Below are 14,618 nucleotides of genomic sequence, written 5' to 3'. Positions count from 1 at the left end.
TACGTCGATAAGAAATATACCCTTCGCTTTACGAATAAAAGTAGCGACCGGTCGACGAGTAATTTAAGCTAACTTACGACCTATTATCGTAGGTATAGGCTCGACTACGAAGACTTCGCGAGACTTAGCCTTAGAAAGATAATCCTTTTCTTAATTTTAAGTAACTACTTTAAAGCTATTACGAGATCGAAGGGAATAAATCTAACCCCTCTTAAAGTAGAATATATAATTACCTTCTAGTAATATTAAAGTAGAGATATTAGAGCTAGTAATAGATAGATCTACCGATACTATAACGTACTTTAGAAATACCTACTAAGAATAGCTTATCGAGTCGAAGCCTTTCTAGTACGAGTTATACGTATCGCTTAAATTATATACGAGACTAATAGAATACCTAATCGCTAATATAGTATAATTAAGCGTACTAAGATTTAATTTACTAGCGTACTCGATAAATCGAAGTAGAAAATAATTAACTATAAGGCGAATATAGAAACTACTATAATACCGATTCTTTAAGCTATCGATAAACTTCTAAATCGATATTAAAGAAGGCGTATTAGTTACGGACGTTAAACTTAGAATTAATTACTAATAATACTATAAAATAAGTTAGCTCTAGCGCGATCTCGAAATACTTAACCGACTTACGAATATAATAGAAATATTACGTAGTATTAAAGTATTACCCTAACGCTTCGTAATTATAGTCGAAGCTAGCTTAGAACGACGACTATCGCTAGGTTCGAGCTAGTCGTCGAATCGAGAACGATCCGGCTTAACGTTAACTTCCTAATAGTTCTTTTTAGCGCGAGTAGGTATTTCGAATACGTAAAAGTAGGAAATAAGGAAGAGAGCGAGGTAAAAGAAGAAGAAAGAGGAGACTTTAGAGATATAGTACGAAATAGAAAGAGAAGAGTAGTTACGAGGCCTTAATATATAGGCTTAGGATAACGCCGAATTAACCCTAATTATATATACTAAGCTATTATCGTAAGTAAGGTCTCGAGGACGTCTCGGTAACGCTAGTCTATTACGAAGCTAGTTATAAAATAATAACGGAAAGAGTATCTTAGGTATTAACGTTAAAAATAAGGGTCTAGCGCCGATAAGGTAAAGAAGATAATTTATAAGGTATCTATACCTTACCTTAGCCCCTCGGGTATATATAAGGCTATTATATACTTTATTAGTACGCCCGAGACTATTTATATTTAGTTATATCGCCTCGAAAAGACCTTATAGATACGCGCGAACTTAAGCCTAACTCTATCGCGATGTATACTCCCCGACGCCCTACGCTAACTCGGAATTAGATATAAGCCTCTTTACCCCGCTAAACTTCTTCGAAGTAATACTAGAGTTATTACTACGATATAGATAGTACCGTAGACTTATTACGGGAGATATAATCCATTCGGGAGACTACGCTAGTAAGTTAACGGTATTATCCTCGATATTATAACGAGGCCGTTGTCCGGTTAGGTAGGGGAGGATATAATTATTAATACTAAGCGATTATAAAGATCGTAGTCTACAATATCGCTTCGCCGCATCCGAACTAGCTCCGAGAGCTGTTCGAACGCTATCCGAAGCGAACCCGGAGCGCCTAGGCGCTAATCTAGTACGTACTTAGGATACTATATAGTCTGACGAGTCCCTCGTACCGTCTTAGGAATGATCATGTCCCCTTCCCATCACACGCCTACCTGTGGGTCTCGGATATTCCCATAGCCGCGGAGACTGCTTTACGAAGGCCACGATCTCATTGATCGTTCTTGCTCTTGATCGTAAATGGAGTCCATACAACGAAGACTATGTGTTTGCTTTTATGTTTTGGAATTATGACGTAGGGGGAGACATATGTTCGTTAAGTTTGTTATCTAGTCATTGAATATACATGTGTTTTGAATTCACAGAAGGCCGATTCTAGGCGATGTTGTGTGAGTTGAGTGGTATTTTTCGTGAACAAGTACGAATGAAGACGCATACTCCCAACTTCTCTTCAAGACTTGGCCAACCAGCGGAATGCCTAAGCAGACACTGCAGATAATTTAAACCTAGTGTTGGCTCGGCCGTCTGTCCACACGATTACGACGGCGGGCTTTAGGCCCAGGAACGTCATGAAAAACCACCAATCAATCAAGACTGGCTACCTGAACCTCTGCGTCAGTCCCAAGAGGCCCCAACCCCCAACAAGCACGCCAGCGAGGGCTCTCATGAGTGCCGTGCGTGGCACCCCCTCACGCCAGCAGACCCAGGCATCGACGACAGTAGCGTAGGACTGCAGGGCGAGGATGGTGTCGACAGCCTCCAATTTGCCCTGCAGGTAGAAGATCCAGATAGCCGCCCCGAAACACGTACTGCGGGCGCCGTAGACCTTGAAGACCGCCTGCGCAGGAGGCGATGTCGCGATGCGGTCCGGAAGCCCGAATGCTCGGATCGCCGCCACAGGGTTCCAGAGCGGGACTACGGCTCCGATGCCCATGGATGTAGCGGCGAGGAGGGGCGGGATGTGTAGTGGGCGGAAGTGAGAGGTGGATAGAGATGAAGACATGGTGTTTGTTTGCTTTGTGTTGATTGGTGCGGGTGTTGTTGTGAGTGAGAGAGGTAGGGCAACTCGAGTTTGGAGTTGATCGACAATGTGCTCGAGGAATGGCGTTGCCAGTAGGTGTCTTACACATATAATTTGGTATGATAGAGTAAGGTTTAGGGTAATCATCTGATTAGGCCGCCCATCTCGTACAGATGCCCCGGTTAAACTGGTGAGGTGCAGTACGAGTAATTAGAGGTACAATGCCAAGACATTCTGCACCTACAGTAGTGTACCCAATGTACGAGTCCCTTGCTTGTAGGCACAGACTATAGTTGTAGCCGAGGACGGTGCCAGTGTTCACGTAACAGAAATTCTACGAATTTGGTGTGTGGCGGCTCTCCACAAACATTTAGGTAGGACCGTGTGTTCCAGTCACGTCCCTACCTAGGTAGTTAACAGGCTACTCTTACTGAGGGAAGCATCCCCACTACGAAATGACTCGCGAATGTGAGAATCAGTGATATACACTGTACTCAGTATACGATCTATATCTTCAAAGGGTATTACTTTATGAGTAAACAAGCATTCAAGGCAGAGCTGCATGTTTCGAGGGCTGCGATGCGCAGAAGTCGAAGTGGTGATGAACAATATTGTTATCATCTGGCAATTACGCGAATCCAAGGCAAAGGCATGGCGGTTGGAACAGGATAATCATCGGCATGTATTGATGGACTTTGCCCTAGCTTTGCGTGATATGAGATATTGGACTTATTTGATACTAGGCTATGAGCAAGTTCAAGGGACGAGGCTCTCGATTTCAGCCTTGTCAGCCAAGCACTGATGCCAAGACCAAAATCCCCCTATTTTCCACTCTGAGCCGCATGAACATGCACGTCATTTGTCGAAAGATATCCACAGCCAGACTCCGACTCGTTTGAGCCAGAAGAACGGCAAGGCTTGAGTGGGCGTTGGTCTTGCCCGATTCGCATTAACGCTCACGAGCTCCTCGTATCCAGCCCTTTTGCGAGATTGGTCGTAAGATCCAAAGGGTCAGCCGAGGAACTGGACCTGGTCAGAAGCTTATTCGTAGGGCCTTAGGGGCAATGGACATCCAGAAGTTCAAGTTTCGACCCCTTGAGACGACCCGCTTTTGACACTCCTGAGTCCTTGCATCTGTCACTTGGCCTTGAAACAAGGGCAAATGATCCACAGAGAACTCTTGTCCCCAGCCTTATGCCGCTCACAGTCGATCCGTCCTGCAAAAGGCAGTCCGTAATCGTATATTGGACTAGATGGGAGATGGGCCTTCTCACCTTGACCAATTGATGAGCACCGAACCATTCTCCTGAAATGTGGAAGTACGAGTAGTCATCAAACTCGTTCATCAGGTGGGCCAAGGCAGAATTCACTTGAGGTGACAGGATGTTGAGGAGACGTTAAGTAAACGTGAATTCCACTGCCTCTTTCCACTTTTACTCGTATTTTGTCACCTTCACTCTTTCCAACTGTTCATTCAGAGTCACCACCACCACCTTCCTTTGAGCATCAGCCCTGATTGCTCCTTGTCAATCGCCTTCAGTCAGCATCACAGCTCCTTCCAGAACATCAAGCACCCAACATCACAACAACTCCTCCCTAAAAACAGAATCCAACATGCGTTTCTCATACATCCTCACTGCGCTGTCCCTGACCAGCACCGCAGTCTATGCCCAGGACCTCGACTCGCTTCTTTCTGAGGCATCCGAGTTTGTGGGCACCAACACCGACCTGGCATCCGTGCTCTCCAGCGTCAGCGAATTTGTCGACAGCGCCGCTTCCGGATTGACCGACGCCTCTGCATACTCGTCTGTTCTTTCAGAAATCTCATCCGGCGTGGATGCTGCCACCTCGGCTGCTGGAAGCATTGCAAGTGGCATCAGCACCGCTGCCACCGGTCTCACGGGCACCAGTCCATCTTCTGCAACCGCCACCACGGGTGGAAGCAGCGGCAATGGTGTCGATAGAGTCGCTCTCCCTGCTGCCGGCGCCTTCGGTGCTGCAATCTTGGGCCTGGCTGCAATGCTCTAGACTGGCTTTGTGGAGTTGATTTACACATACGGTGGATATCTCTTAAAACGGGAGGGAAGGATCATATCTTGACCCAAATCTCGTCTGAGTTTATACCAGAAGGGTTTGATTCTATATGCGGAACACATCAATGGGGAATCCCAGTCCGTACTGGTGCAAAGATACGTGGCGGCGTGCTTTGCTTGGTTCGGCGGAAAACTGGCATTGATACCTTGGAAAGTTATCTACGATCAAAATCCGTCCTGGCCTAGCCATCAGGTATTATCCCAATTAAGCGGAGATCTTGCTCGACAGGACGCATGAAACAAACCCAGATTCCCGCCTTCCCAGACAGCTGTTGACCTGTACCACCGTTTCTGGTGGTCACTAGCCATTACCGCTACTGTGCTTAGATACAATATAGCTGATACCCTGAAAACAAACACCATCCTTTAAACTCACTCAGAAGAAGAAAAAGAAGAAGCGATCTAAGCTACGAAGCTAGTGATCGTTTGACACTTCCATCAAGATATACCTCAACATAAAAATAGACTCTCGTCGGGCCATACATATGTGTACTATATGCCTCTGTCCGACGTCCTAGCCTCTCGTCTTATCCTCCAGCTCTCACTGGAAATTTTAACCTATCTACTCCTATCTACTTGGTACCTACCCTCACGGGCACGGCTTGATAAAGATTGACGGTTGTTACGCAAGTGTGTGCCCCTAGCTGTGTATATCGAGGTGGGTAATGCACGGAATATCGAGCCTATGCCAGAGGGTATACAGTAGTCGAATCATGCTATGCTCAGTGTCGATTCTAGGAACTGCTCTTTGCTCTTCACAAGAAGGTATGGATTATTCGATCGATTAGTCGGATCAATTGTTCGCTTCGCGAGTATGGTTGCACAGGATTCCGTGGGGAGATTAAGAGGCTCGGAAGACCTCAACTTCGTCAGTGCTCTAGCGTCTCTTTCATGCTCAGGTTAATCAGATCTCTGCTCTACTCTACGTTCTGGAGCTACCATTCCGAGCTCGGGCGAATCTAAGACTTCATGTAGCCAGTCTTGCATGGGTATGTGCGCCCCCCGGGCGCCGCAGGAATGTCAAAGAATGCGGACTTCTGGAATGCAGGCATAAAGCGACAGGCGCCACAACAAACAATTCAACGGTGATCGGCCTCCTTCATTTACGGCGCTGGACGCTGGTGTTGGATTGTTGCACTCTTAGTTCTTTCTCTGCTCGCCTCAAGTCACTCCTGTAAGCTATTCGTGTCGTTCATTCATTCCTCGAACCTTGCATCATCTTAAAGGTCACGTACAGTACGTGCCGTGCCACCAACTTTCTTCGAGGTTGCTCAGCCTTATCACACTCGTTTCTACAATAAGATCCCAATTCGCCCAGATCGACCATGCTTCCGTTGTCATACGTCGCCATTAGCGCCTTGGCTTACGGTGTCGCGGCACAGACTGCCTCGTTCGCGAATACTACCTGGGGTAGTGCCGTAGTCGGAACGGTTTGGCCAATTCACTGGACAGTGGGTGATGGCACACCTGTTTCTTTGTTCTTGGGGAATGATACGTGGCAATGGAATATCTTCGGTATGTCGTCAAGGCATGTTCTCGATTGTCAGTGGCTGATTCTCGCAAAGCAAATGAGCCCGCAGCTCTTCTCACATATGAATGGACTGTCAGTCTTCCTCCAGGTGCCGTGCCTGGGGAGTACCATATTGGTTTGGTTCAACGCAATCAATTGACAGCATCTCCCTTATTTGCCATTACACTGCCTCCAGTAGAATCTTCCACCACAAGCTGGACTAGCTGGCCCACAATCAGCCCATCAGCCAATGCAACTCTGATCTCTGCGTCCCTTGACCCAACCGTGACGGTTACTTACTGGGATCATGCTTGTGGGTGCTCCAAGACCTCAGCCATGGCATCACCCACGGCCCCTGCAACCAATCTTCCTGGTACTCAATACAGCTGGTGGGATGAACACTGCGGATGCACCAAGAGTGCAGTGGTACCAGTTCCAACAGCTGCTCCAGGTTCGAATTGGACCACACCGGCACCGACTGCCAACGTACCACCGGCACCACCACCGGCCGCATCCACATGGGCTCCTGCGCCTGCCACTCCGGCTCCTTCGGGATCGACTGGTGATGCGAGCAAGCTGATAAGCTCAAGCTTTGCAGTTGTAGCTCTTATTGCAGCGGCGGTCCTTGCATAAATTCCACGAAGACGGGTTTTTGTTTGTTCCTTAGGGGTTGAAGGATCTGGCCAGGCCAGTAATAATGAGCTCGTGAGGGCGTGTGTGGGGAGGGAGGGGGGAGGGTCGCTGGAGGGTGATCCAAAGGGGAGGAATTGAAGCCACATGTGTATCATCCGGGCGAGAGAGTTTGAAGATGGACGGAAATTGTATGCATTTCTCAGCTAGGGTAGGCTTCTGGGATCGGTCATGGATCATTTTTCAAATCGGGGTATTGGAGGAAATCTTTTCTAAATGGAAACATTCGAATAGGCAGGTGATTGTGCAGGAGCAAGACAGGTGAAAATGAGCTCGATTTCATCGTTCGCCTTTGATCTTGGAGAAGGCGCCTATTTCTGCACTTGATAAAGAAAACGGACTTTTTGGCCCATCTGGTGATCTCGGGCTAAGAGCAACAGCGAAAAGATCATCATCTGCAGGTTGGGTAGGAAGGTTGTCGGAGAAGACATCGAGTGAACTTGCTCGCGAGTCTTGTTGTTTCCTGATATGATCTGGTGGAGCCTGGGCAATGATTTTCTTGCCTGGGGCAGACAGCGTAGGGGCAGGCCCATTTCGAAAAGCACCGAATGCGGAACTTGCAACGTCGGAAGGCTCAGGCGACAATGGATGAGCTTCGCGGATGGTTGTGTTCAGGCCGCGAACAGCGAGCTCCTTTTCACTTGTCTCAAGACTAAGACCCTTGAGCTTCTCACTCAAGCGCCGACCGCCAGGCGACCTGGGACTCTGGATGCCCGGACTGATGGGTGCGGCGGGAGAATTGGAGACCTTGGACAGGTCAAGAGCAAGAGGTTTCATGGCCAGACCGAAGTTGGCCTCTATCCACAATTTCTCGGAGATGGCCATCTCGAGGGCAACACCTTCTAGATTCAACTCCTCTTCGCGCTTGATCTCTTTTTCGAGGACGGACAGCCGTTTCTTTGCCCAGATAGTATGGAGGACCCCCTTCTTACCGCTTGTCTTTGCGGTGGCACCTAGCTCTGGGGTGAAGATGGCGGGAAGGGGGTTGACGGTCATTGTCAGAGGCGGGGATTCCGGTTGGGAGGAGTCTCCTGTTCTAGGGAAATGGTAGGCGAGAGTGAGATGGGGGGGAACAATGGCGGCGGGAGGAAGCAGAAAGTAGAAACGGCGAATGTTATCGGCCGGAGTGTCGTCGGCAGGGAAGACAGTGCGCTTCCCGGTCCAGGAGACATGCCACTTTCCAGCCTTGGAACGCGCGGGGTCGTCATCCTGCCATTCGACCATCATGACCTTGGTGCCCTCGTTCCCTTTCCCAGGCTCGAATTCGAACCGAGCAAGGGCGGTGACTGAGTGTAGAGTGTCTGGGACGAGGGGAGATTTGGGAGTGACGGGAGTTGAGGATTCGGACATGACGCAGTTGAGAATTGAAGGTTATGAGGGATGGAGAGGACGAGTAGGAGTGGGTGTATGTATGTTTATATATGCTTATGTAAAAGAGGAAGGTGGGATGGAAAGGTAGACCAGGCTCAGTGCTCGGAGGCAGGAGCGAGGCGAAGGCGAAGGTGCGAAGGTGCGCGAAAGAGGAAAGAACGAACAGGCCGGCTGGGTAGAGCAAGACAAAGACACGACAAATACTGATTCAAGAGTAGTGGTGGTAACAGCCGTAATAACAGCCGTAGTAAGCAGCACGCAGTGCAGGAAACGACCAAGAAGGGGAGTGCGAGAAAGAGTGCGAGAAAGAGTGCGAGAAAGAGTGCGAGAAAGAGTGCGAGAAAGAGGGCGAGGGAGAGGAGACGCAGAGAGGAGGCGAGAGAGAAAGATGCTGTGTGTGGACGAGTTGAGTCCCTGTCGGTAAGTCGAGTTTAAGATGAGATGGACGACCAAGTGTGGCGAGTGGAGCGCGCAAACTGCCCATGTTGACCAAGTCGACCAACTGGCCGGCTCAACCAAGTATCCTCCTCGATCCATTGATACAACGGAAACAAAATACAAGATTTGCAGGACCAGGGACCATCGACCTATGGGTGTCACTCACTCACCACCCAGGTCTCTTCATATCAATCGTGCAGAGATATTCCGGCCCTGCAAATTGCCTGAGCATAAAGCAACCTCAAGGTGATGCGCATATCTCGGCGTCACCCCCTAAAGATATACTCGCGGCTGCACCGCCAATCAGCTCATCTTGCCCTTATCCTTGTCCCTGGCGCTGATGGTAGTTCCATACTCGTACGCCATCCCACAGCCCATATCCCACAGCCCATATCCCATCTACGGAGGGCTAAAGGCCCTGATGGTAATAGATGACAACCTGGAGTTGAAGGTCCTATATTCAGTCCTCTCGCCCAAGCGGCCTTGTAGGTCAGAATCGCAAGAGGATATTATCTATTGACGTCCTCGGCCATCGGCCATCGCCCCTATCATCAATCAGCCCCAGACCCAGACTGGTATGAATCAGCTTCCCAAAATGCCAGCTCAAAACGCTTCAGTAAAGCCGATCCTGGCCCGTCCCATCCCAAGTCCATGAGCGAAAGCAAGTCTTTGCAGCCCCGTAAACAAATCATGTCCGCTCCCACGCGCCGAACCATCGTCGGTGCATTATTGTTAACTTTTGTCCCTTCATTATAGTCCAATCTGTCCTGTGCATCAGTCATTCCAACTCCAAAGCATATTCATAGGCATTTGTGCCGCGTGCCATGTTTCGTGTTCCTATTGGGGTACACCAGTCATTGCATCCCTACCCAGGTCGACTTAGCCCTCGCCACCGCCATCCAGCCCTAATCCGACTTCTTTGCCCACGCTGGCCGCAAGCCCTCCAAATCCTTCTCTTTTCAGCCTTTGAATAAGTATCCGGCCCTTCTCTTTCTTTTTCAGCCGGATCTCATTCTCCACCTCCGCCAACTGCTCAGCCAGCAGTTTGCGGCTGTCCTCCAAATCCAGGGAGATGAAGTCGTCATCGTATTTCTTCAAACTTCGTAGCCGTGTTTCGAGTTCGGCAAGCGACGCATCGAGTTCTGTCGTCGAGGCTTTGCATTCATGAAGAATTCCCAACTGGCCTGGCGATGACATGGCCGCCGACATCCCATTAGCGGCCGCCTGCGGCACAAAGATCCCATTGGCTGTCGTATGGCCCAACATCGGTGGAAGTACATTGTCTGGCACGTGATGGGCGGTCGGTGCCATCCGTCCTTTACCCAATCCTGCCGATGACAAGGTCGCAAGTGACGGCGAGCTGCTCACTCGTGATCGTCTCTCATCTGTTGGACTGATCATAAATTCCGCTCCGTCTGCCAATGATTTAAGGCTCGGTAACAATGTAGGTAGACTGGTGTTAAGACTAGTAAACGCAGTGTCGATGGTGTACTCGGATCCCTCGCGCGACCTGATGAGTCGACTATGCGCAGAGAGATCGGGCTCTGGAGTCGGCAGCTCCACTTTCCTCAACGGGGTCGCAGGTCCTGGCTCAGCCGACGTTGAGATAGCCCGCTTTTTGCCAGTGATTTGGGCCAATCCGGGTAGTATCGCACCTTGTCCTGCGCTGTTCGTGCTTTCCTTGCGGCCACGCCGTTGGTCGAAGACGTTGTCCGCAAACCCCATTACTTTCCCTCGTGTATCGCACGCCTTGACTCTCCTTTTACTCGCAGGCTTCTCGCTCTTGACGTATGCAGTCACGAAATGACAGCACCGACAGTTGCAACTCTCCTCACATTTCGGGCACGTCCATAACCCCTTGTGCCGGATCACGTCACTTGGGAATGTGTCGAAATGTCGGAACAAACCTCGGTAGCAGAAAAATGCCGTACACTTGTCGCAGCGACGTCCCTTCCACTCCTGGTGATCAATCCGACACAGGTGACACAACCGAGCAGTGGTAGAGAGTTTGGCGCGCATGAGATCGTTGACGGCCGTGCCTAATGTCTTGGAACGATCGAGCGACCGCGGCTCTTCTGGCTGGAAGCCCAGGATTTCTCGTGCCCGATTTAATACTCTGGTACATTGGTCGGCGGGAACAAGCTCGGCCCATGCGTAAGATTGGGAATGCTCACAAGATCTCCCATTGAGATAACACAGCAGGCAGAGGTCGAAGTCGGCGCACTGGGTACATCGTACATGCCGGTTCCAGATAGCGGTGGTGCAAAAGTTGCACGTGGCAATGGTCCCTGGTTGCATGGGCACAAGAGTAATAGGCGTAAATGGTTCGGATTCGATGGATTCATCGTGGACCATCTGTCGAAATAGGTGCGAAAGGAGGGGAAGGTCCGGGGGAAGTGGGAGCGACGTCCCGGAATGTTGGTCATCTTGAAGTAACGATAGCATAGCACATGCCAAGGACAAGTTTGTGCGAGCGACGTCGGGATGGCACAATCGGTTGAAGGGTGCTTGGACATACTTGAAGCCGACCTCAAGCGACAGGGGATGGAGGATATTCCAAACCAGCTTGGCCGAAAGGGTCGAGGGGTTCCAAACCTGATGGGCAGTGGCAGGAGGGAAGACAACAAGATCGCCCACTCGTTGGTCGTAGGCGTACAGCGGGAAATCCGCCTGAAGCAGGTCCTCCGTTCCAATATTCAACCAGTCCAGATGAGGTGAGACACCGCGAGCAGTCATAAAAGCATTGTATTTCTGCTGCGAGTCGAAGTCGGTGCCGATGCAGACCACTGGACGATCATCTGCTTCGACAAGAAGGTTCAGAGCGACTGTGCTGGAAAAGCATCGATGGAAACCAGAAGAAGATCCTTCGCTACCCACATAGGCCATCATCACTTCGCTCCTGGCACACTGGGGCAGCCACTGGAACAGATCGAGCCGACCTCCCCATTGCACCTCGGCTGGGAGGAGTTGGCGACAGAGTTCCAACCACTGCGGGGGACATTGTAGATCTCTGGCGTACAGGTTCTGGAACTCGGGGAACGACTGTCTTGCACTGTCCGCGAACTTGCGCAGTGTGAAGGACAAGTCTCGCCCGGTGCTGCAATTGCGAATGGGTATGTTCTTCTTGGTGCTCAACTCGATCAGGCTCTCGATCCCAAAGCCAGAGGCAGCACCATCTTGTGAACCTGAGCCTGAACCCGAGCCCGCCTTGCGCCAGATGTCGAGCTTGTCAAAATCGGCAATGACAAAAGGCTGACCGAGCTGAAGACGTTTGGTCAACCATTCGGAGAAAGGGAGGGGGTTGCCGTCGTGGTCCTTCTGGTCTTGAAGTGCGAGAATGCTGAATCTCGGAAAGTCGACAAAGGGCTTCCCGAGTTGAAGGAGCTGTTTGGCCGAGCTGTCGGGAGGGACTGTCACAGACGGGGTCGGCGGAATCATTGCAAGCACTGCGGCGAGGTCGGTGTCATGGCGAGCAGAGGGAAGTGGGTAGTATTGTAGGTTTTTGGTGGTGGTGGTGGTAGTAGTGGTGATGTTGGTGGAGATGAGGAAACAATTTGCATGCGGCGTGAGTAGCAAGGAATGGCAAAGCAATGCCACTCTATGAGGCACTGCGAGTCTGGGGTTTCAGCCGAATCGAGTCCCGAGACCCTTGTCCTGATGGATGGTGAGATGCGGCAGTGGGAGAAATAGAGAAATAGCCAACTACGAGGACTGGTCATTTAGTTGGCTCCAGGTAACGAGCAGCCAACTGAGCAGTTCGTGGGTGGTTAATTGGGACTGTGGGAGTGGCACCTGGATGTGGTCGCGAGGGCCCTTAACTAACTACAGGGCGAAGGGGGCGTCCCGGGTGGCTAACCTTAACCAAACTAAGCCTAAGGCTGCTTGGCCGTGGCCACTTCGGGCACACAGTCGCAAGTTCGCAACCCTACCTGCTACCCGGGTTCCAGGTGGAGCACACGCCTGGACACGGAGCAGGTATGGCTGTATGAGTAAGAGGGACGAACACGAGGCAAGGGTGCCCTCCCAGGTGCTCGCTCGGTTAAATTAGGCACGAAGATTAGCCGGGGACAGCCTCCGGGCGGCGGAAAACAGTTCCCTTCCCCATCCATTCTCATCATCCTCGTCTTGATCCTCATCCTGACATTTGACATTTTGACGCAACTCTGCTTTGGCTTCCTTCAACTTGCCTAGTCCGTTTATTGACCGGGGAACAGACTGAGAATGGCAATAGCTCAAGCGAAAACCACACCTGATTTAGTCCCGTACGAGGTACTGTGGGCCTTCTACCGAGGATGCAAGTCAAAGTGCTAGTATCACTGTGATACTTCATTTCGCCTGTCCTTGTTCGCCTAAGTAGAAGCAGTCTGCTCCTTTCAACGACATCAGCCCCCAACATGGACCAAATCTATAGTAACTCGTAATTGTGTGTGTCTGCACGGAGTCTTCCATCGGTACAGTATCTTCAGCATATCTCCACAAGGGCACTCCTACGGTCTAGCTGAGCATGTTCCGCTCCCATTCTGCTGTAGCTTGACACACCTCACTCCCCATTGCTACCTTTCACCAACCATTCACTGTCCCTTTCATGCACACTGTCCCGTCATTGCTGACAATTTGCACTTCCGCCTTCCTCTTCCCAACGGCTGCCTCGTCCATTACCACTCGATATGCCTCCCCTGCATACACGGGGTTGGTCGCTCGGTACTCGATACTATGAGGGAACAGCACATTATCTCGCGCCATCGACTCCACCCCTTGGTCCTGACTGACGCTTTCATCACGCCATAGATCTAGGATGGCAATTAGATTCATTGGCCCATGGACCACCACGTTCCGATGGCCCTCCACCTCCGTTGCCCAAGGCTTATCGTAGTGGATCCGATGTGCGTTGAACGTCAGGGCGGAGAATCGGAATAGCGTCGCCTCGCTACGGGTGTACTCTCGAACGATCTTTCCCTTGGCCGCCTCGTCAAGGTCGGCGCTCGACAACTCAGGAGGCTTTGGCACTAATGAAGCGGGCTTGTCTGGGTCAAGCTCCGGTCTGAACACCCAATTGCGCCGGTCGAGCACGCAAAGCTCGTCTTTGCCGTTTCTGAATTCCTTCTCGACCCCCACGACCAGCATGCTCTCGCCAGTCTTTTTGATCACCTTGGGCTCACAGCTCAGGACCTTGGTCACCTCGGTGGCAATATCGCCGACTCTCAAGAGCGTTGGGGTCGAATTTGGAACGGCTCCAGGCCAGTGGCATGAACCCCCTGCCCACATCCGTCTCGTAAAGGGGGACTCTGGGTTGAAGGAGGCATCTGTCCCGTCCCGGCCCAGAATACCAGGCAACTGTGCTGGAGTAAAATAGATAAGATGGTACCCCGGCGGTATGGGCGTGCCGGAAGGCGGCTCAACTTCCTCCAAAGTCTTGGAGGAGCGAGTCGAGCTGGGCCATAGATGGGCACGATCCAAGGTTAGCGAAAATAGCCGTAGCTGATTAGCGTCGAGTAACTGCCTGCGAATAAATGTCTGACCGTTGGAAAACTTGTTGAGGAATGCGTCCGCAACAGCTCGAGAATCCCCTGCCGAGCTCCTGTGTCTCGATGAGGAAAGCTTCCGATGCTGCACGAGGAGCCGTGAACTCGCAGAAGACGACGGCCTCATATGGACCGGGTATGTGCGGATCAAAGTTTTCATGATGCCGAATCACTTGGGAGGCAGTGCTTCATTGAATCTTGGAGGAATGAAGACTAGATTGACCGGTTTGATGGTTGAACAGCAACGAGCATTGGCGTGTTGGCACTGTGGTATCGTCAGAACGTCGAGGGGACAGCACCTGTCAAATCTGGTGACAGCATCGACACCAAGGAACTGGAAGAAGCCAGGCTTGAGCCCCTTCTTAAGTGAATAAGGTGGTTCAATCTACTCCGTACCTTCCCAAAAGTACCTAACC

The 14,618-nt window shown here is 50.8% G+C and overlaps 6 protein-coding genes across 6 annotated transcripts; 2 read left to right on the top strand and 4 right to left on the bottom strand.

Moving 5' to 3' along the window:
* Nucleotides 1-2,155: 2,155 nt before the first annotated feature.
* On the bottom strand, nucleotides 2,156-2,560 carry A1O9_01257 (uncharacterized protein; the record flags this gene model as incomplete). The annotated part of the gene is made up of 1 exon (XM_013410416.1): nucleotides 2,156-2,560. One exon carries the CDS (start codon nucleotides 2,558-2,560, stop codon nucleotides 2,156-2,158), a length of 405 nt encoding a protein of 134 aa, XP_013265870.1.
* A 1,632-nt stretch (nucleotides 2,561-4,192) lies between these two features.
* A1O9_01256 (uncharacterized protein) lies at nucleotides 4,193-4,606 on the top strand (the record flags this gene model as incomplete). The annotated part of the gene is made up of 1 exon (XM_013410415.1): nucleotides 4,193-4,606. One exon carries the CDS (start codon nucleotides 4,193-4,195, stop codon nucleotides 4,604-4,606), a length of 414 nt encoding a protein of 137 aa, XP_013265869.1.
* Nucleotides 4,607-6,002: 1,396 nt separating this feature from the next.
* On the top strand, nucleotides 6,003-6,688 carry A1O9_01255 (uncharacterized protein; the record flags this gene model as incomplete). The annotated part of the gene is made up of 2 exons (XM_013410414.1): nucleotides 6,003-6,186; nucleotides 6,237-6,688. Coding segments are annotated over 2 exons (636 nt in total), but the record flags the coding sequence as incomplete, so codon positions are not given.
* Nucleotides 6,689-7,150: 462 nt separating this feature from the next.
* Nucleotides 7,151-8,221, bottom strand: A1O9_01254 (uncharacterized protein; the record flags this gene model as incomplete). Its single annotated transcript, XM_013410413.1, has 1 exon — nucleotides 7,151-8,221. The coding sequence occupies one exon, from the start codon at nucleotides 8,219-8,221 to the stop codon at nucleotides 7,151-7,153; it is 1,071 nt and encodes a 356-aa protein (XP_013265867.1).
* Nucleotides 8,222-9,559: 1,338 nt separating this feature from the next.
* On the bottom strand, nucleotides 9,560-12,118 carry A1O9_01253 (uncharacterized protein; the record flags this gene model as incomplete). Its single annotated transcript, XM_013410412.1, has 1 exon — nucleotides 9,560-12,118. The coding sequence occupies one exon, from the start codon at nucleotides 12,116-12,118 to the stop codon at nucleotides 9,560-9,562; it is 2,559 nt and encodes an 852-aa protein (XP_013265866.1).
* A 1,122-nt stretch (nucleotides 12,119-13,240) lies between these two features.
* Nucleotides 13,241-14,362, bottom strand: A1O9_01252 (mesaconyl-C4 CoA hydratase; the record flags this gene model as incomplete). Its single annotated transcript, XM_013410411.1, has 1 exon — nucleotides 13,241-14,362. The coding sequence occupies one exon, from the start codon at nucleotides 14,360-14,362 to the stop codon at nucleotides 13,241-13,243; it is 1,122 nt and encodes a 373-aa protein (XP_013265865.1).
* Between the last annotated feature and the right edge of the window lie 256 nt (nucleotides 14,363-14,618).

The sequence above is a fragment of the Exophiala aquamarina genome (genome assembly GCF_000709125.1).
Source record: "Exophiala aquamarina CBS 119918 chromosome Unknown aczIA-supercont1.1, whole genome shotgun sequence".
NCBI classification, from domain to species: Eukaryota; Fungi; Ascomycota; class Eurotiomycetes; order Chaetothyriales; family Herpotrichiellaceae; genus Exophiala; species Exophiala aquamarina.
This window is presented reverse-complemented; position numbering and strand designations above follow the sequence as displayed.